Here is a 5,000-nt window from a genome sequence, read left to right as displayed (position 1 = left end):
TACAGTGCAATACTGTCTACATATCTTATGAATAAAATATAGAAATTTATTGTTGTTCCTCTGAGAAATAAGAACCTATTAAGAAACTACATGTAATCAGCCTGAATTATGAAAAAATAGCCTAAAATATTAGAACCTGCTCAGCCTGACCTCGAAAATTCTATGTTCTTATGTGTGGGTCTTTACTGTATTTTGCAGGGTTACCGGTAGTAACTTTTACCCTGTTATACAAGCATGACAGTATGCCATGTTTTCAGTTTCGCGGGCTTGGGAGATCCTTGAATTGTGTTCATCTTTTCATTACCAATCCAAATAAACTGAAAAACCAACTAGTAAGGTGGAATATGTATGGTAGAATTTTACCATGTGAGTTAAAAGAAGGAAAGTTTACCCCATCAAATTGGCCCTCAAGAATTTCGTGGTAAATCTGTTCATTTGAGGCACCCATGTTTTCAACTTCTGTTTTAAGTTCAGCCACTTTTTACCTTGCGCAGTTTTAAAGTTTGTTTCAAATCCTCCGCTGAGTTCGCTTTGACGTCAGTTCATATGACACTGGGGCACAACCAACTTGATTTTGAATAGAATTGTTTGCAGACAGGGGCTGTGGAACACTTTTGTTTACACTGGGTGACAGCCTGTGCAACCTTACATAACATGCACCACAGCACCTTAAACTGCTTATGAGGGCCACAAAGCCAAACTTTTTTTCCAAAAAAGTTTTCTTAGCTTCAGGGAACAAATCATCTACTGACTTTGGGAGATATGTCCAGGTTTGACCCTAATTAGATGCACGCGGATTTCAATAAGCGTCACGAAGTGTACCCTTGCTCTTCTCGCCAACTTCAACATCACTTGTGTCTCAGAATACAGACAATTTATGTCACAAAGTGTCCCCCAAATGCTACTCTTTAAGTGAAGATTAGCTGCTGCATTTACCCAAAGCTAAAAATAATGCTGACCTTTACCCTTACCTTATTGTTGAAAATAGGTAGCAAATGCTTAGACTTAAAGGGACACTTTGTGTTGGATGTCAAAATTGGGCGTGTATCTAATTAGGGTCGAACCTGGACATAAGTGGACTTTGGTAGTGACTTTAAATGTTTTAGCTTGTACAGGGGAGTTGTGCATTTGGACGCTGAACATCAGAGGCGGATAGTGGCATTCCTACAGGCTTGACATTTTTCCTTTAACATCATTTATGGGACGAGATTCTTCCTTGTAGGTTTTTTACATATACTATAAGTAAGTACTGATGAAGACATTGTTTACAATATCTGAGGCTCAGCTGGGACTAGTTTCTTTCTTTTTTTTTTTTTTCAATTCTTCACAAAGATCAAACCTTCAATAACTTTTTTTTTAACTTTAATATAAGGTAGACTTAACTCTTGTGAATTGGAAAATGAAACATTTGTGGCAAATTTTATGATAAATTCAACTCAACAATCGAAATTGAAAGTTGACAATTGAAGCTAAGCTGAACACAATCTTGATGTGTAATTTTAAAGGGGGAACTGAAAAGGAAACACTTAAACACTGGGGGTCTCACGAATCTTTTTACGGAAGAAGTGTGCGGGAGATAAGCTGAAAATCAACTCTAAAGGAACCTATCCACGAATACTCAATACCTTTCAAAAAAAAAAAAAAGGACAAAATTACCTTTTGCAAGGTCTAGCGATAGAGTACACCGAGCTGTAACGACAACAGCAGTCCGAAAACGACCTGTAGGAAACCTCACTGAACCGTAACGCAAGTGACAGAAGCTGCTTCCACATCAACTTGACTACTCGAACTGGAATATCAGATCACCGGTCACAGACAAGGCAATGACAAAAGAACTGTTCACACTATTTTAATAGAAGTATAATAAGAATTCATCCTAGGTTTGCAGGCTCAAGATAGTCCAAAAGCAAGTCTTGACACACTAATTCTAGACTGGATCTCTTATTAGCAGAGTCGGAGAACTCGAAATCTTACGGCAGAAAGATCTTTTCGAACAATTTGCGTACTGGTTATAACCTTGCAAGAAGGTTACACTAAATACGATAAATTCACCGCTTCAAAACGTTTTTCAAAGCTTTACAGATCTTTCCGAAGTGACTGAATGAAATACCTGTGTAAAATGGTTGGCTAATCGCTTGCACTCAATACAACTCCTATGTGCTCTTCCACCTCGACACAATATGGCCGACGTTGCCGAAGGTAAAGTCCTGATCTGTAAGTAAGATGCGCGCAAGCTCTTATGGGATTTTTGGCCGCTGGCGCGCTTTATTGCTCGATGTTCAAAAAAATCTCGTCTTAATCGCTGGTTGTTTCCACGCAGGTCCGCACTATTCAAGCCGACGAGGACAAAAATACTGCTCGATTTTCACGAAAGTAAAGGAAAAGAACTTCAAAAACATACATTCATTTTGAACTTAAGTTCGTAGGGTAATAAAAACATTCAAAAAAGAAACAGCCCCATTAAATTTACGCAACAGTTTGTCCTCGAGTTTTCCAAACTTTCAGCCACTACTCGATCAGCAGCTACCTTTTAAAGAGCTTTTCCATCCTTCCGCTCACTTCTCTTTAACGTTTCATGATGATTCGGAAATAAATTTGCCATTCTTTTGCCGGCCTGGAATTTTTTCCCCGGCGTTTTTGTCGCCATGTTATTTTAACTAATGCTTGAACAATATTTATGAAAGTCAAGTAGACTAGTGCACGGCTGATAAAAGCAACGCGAACATATGCATCAGTCGTGCAGTTGTCTACTTGACTTTCCTAAATATTTTTAATCAATTTTGACTGATCACGATCTTCTCTTATCTAACGCTGTACAAGACTCATCGTCCACGGTTTCTGCAAAGGTTTTCAAATCTCAACTTCACTAATGCTCGAAGTAATGCGTCACATATTACAGTCGCGTTACCTGCGCAGTTACGTTGCGCACAAACAATTAGCGCGAACGTCCTTATGATAATTTCCACTCAGGTTGTCGAAACTGATGTCATTCACGTCATCCTAAACAGCCCTTCTCCGAATTATGAATGTTCAGTTACTTTAAAATTGAAGATTTTTTCTTTTTTATTTTGCCAAGGACATCTGCAGTTTGCGTTGACATCATGTGCTTTACATTCAATCAGGTACTGCTAAAACTGTCACTGCCGTGCACAAATGGGACATTCCATTTATAATCCGAACCCCCCCTATGGATGATTAGATTCCTACTGGTTGGATTTTTGTCGGAACCCTTTGAAAAAACCTTTCCTACCCCTTCACTTTTTTGTCGGTGCCTTTGAAAAAGATTCCTACCGGTGGAATTCTGATGGACCTCATCCATAGGGGGGGAGGGTCGGATTATAAATGGAATGTCCCCATAGCTTACTGGTTCGTAGAAAGAAATGAAAGTTCGAAATCGTACAAGGAGTGGGAAAAAAGGCCCAGGAAAAACCGAGGAACGAGCTCCTAAGGCAACAACACAAGTTATGTACTGTAGACCGTCAAACAAGGCTGAGGATGTGGTTACAGGTAGGGTGTGCTTCTTCAGTTCGCTGTCAAAAAGGAACTCGGAATTCATTTTATTATATAAAGCTCAGCAGTTTTTTAAATGAATTCAGAAATTTTCAAAATAAAAGTAAGCGCTTTAAAATTTTCTACCCTACGCATTCAACGTTTTAATTGCCCTGCAAAATGCTTGTCAGCAGACCTTTCAACGCTCCCCTTCTGGCTATGGGAACTTCTAGCTTAGAAAAAAAGATTGTCTCCCCAGGTGCTTAGGCAAGGTTGGAAATTCTTGTGGCATATGAACATGATCCATTTTGATAAAGGAATTCATAGAATTTACCAACTTCTAGAAAAAAAAATCTTAGTACTTAATTTCAAATTGATTGACATATGATAATTTAAATCTCTGCTTATTCCAAAACAACTAATTATTGTGTAACATGGTTTTCTCTCCACTGGTTGCAGAGTCTGGATTTAATTTGCTTTGCTTAATTCATATGATGCCATATAATAATAATTATTATTATTGTAGATAAATGTTGATAATATTTACATGTATGAGGAAACCTACTAAACATGTGAAGATGGTGCACCAAGCTGCCTGCTTTTGAGGATACTGTGGTAGATTAGGATTTTATGAATTTCCAGTTTTGTTCTAGCTAGACTTGTGATCTCTTTGCCAGGTCTTTGCGATACCTTTTTTTCAAAATCTCCAGAAGAATTCATCATTTTCATTGTAAAAGATTGTGGCGTGAAAGTTTCATAATATCATTTTGTTTATAGCTAGTGTATGGATATTTTAACAGCATCATGGTTCCTGCCAAGACACATTTGTGCATTTCTGAAAATTTATATTTACAGTTATTGCTATAAATAAATTATATGCTTTGCATGACAGTTTAAATAAATTAAATAGAAATGTTTAAATACCGGTATCTTGGTTATATTTTATGGATATTTTAACAGCATCATGGTCAGAGTAGTAGACACTAATTACAGTATTCTCTATGATGTCAAATTTTGTTGTTTTTAGGTAAATTTGATCAAGTATGTTTCCTGATGAGACAAAGGTTGCATTTTGTACAAACTGTGAATAACCTAGAGAGGTCATTAAAGATTTTAGCGGTCTAATGCTATCATCATTTAAGTAGTTGATGTTGAAATCACCAAGAATGATGTCAAATGCATAAGTGCCAAGGATATTTCGTAGATGACTTACATATTGTATTATATTTGAGTTGTTCTTTCGGTAAAGAAAAAGCACTGTAAAGTTGGGACACATAGTTGTTGATCTATTCATAATTATTACAAATTTCATTGCATTTGCTAGTGGAAAGTATTCATGTTCCTTAATTTCTATTGATCTGCTGGTACACAGTGCCAAACTCAAAAATCTATCAGTAGGATGATCTTGCCTGTAGAGAGTGAATGGTAGTAGATGAGATTTGATGTCAATATCATTGCTATGAGGTACAAGTTGTGTTTCTGTCAATGCAATTAGATCACTGTTCTTTATG

The 5,000-nt window shown here is 37.1% G+C and overlaps 2 protein-coding genes across 2 annotated transcripts in view; one reads left to right on the top strand and one right to left on the bottom strand.

The window, feature by feature from the left end:
* LOC138059330 (3'-5' exoribonuclease HELZ2-like) overlaps positions 1-5,000 on the top strand; it is a 349,076-nt gene that overhangs the window by 190,809 nt on the left and 153,267 nt on the right. The window lies entirely within an intron of this gene.
* The window catches only part of LOC138059542 (uncharacterized), a 1,551-nt gene continuing 956 nt past the window's right edge, over positions 4,406-5,000 (bottom strand). The window contains exon 1 of the mRNA XM_068905185.1: positions 4,406-5,000. This exon is cut by the window's right edge and continues 956 nt beyond it. Coding sequence (XP_068761286.1) covers positions 4,406-5,000 — 595 coding nt within the window.

Source organism: Montipora capricornis, chromosome 8 (genome assembly GCF_036669925.1).
Source record: "Montipora capricornis isolate CH-2021 chromosome 8, ASM3666992v2, whole genome shotgun sequence".
In the NCBI taxonomy this organism is placed as follows: Eukaryota; Metazoa; Cnidaria; class Anthozoa; order Scleractinia; family Acroporidae; genus Montipora; species Montipora capricornis.
The sequence above is the reverse complement of the archived record's forward strand: the minus strand, read 5'-3'. Positions and strand labels throughout refer to the sequence as shown.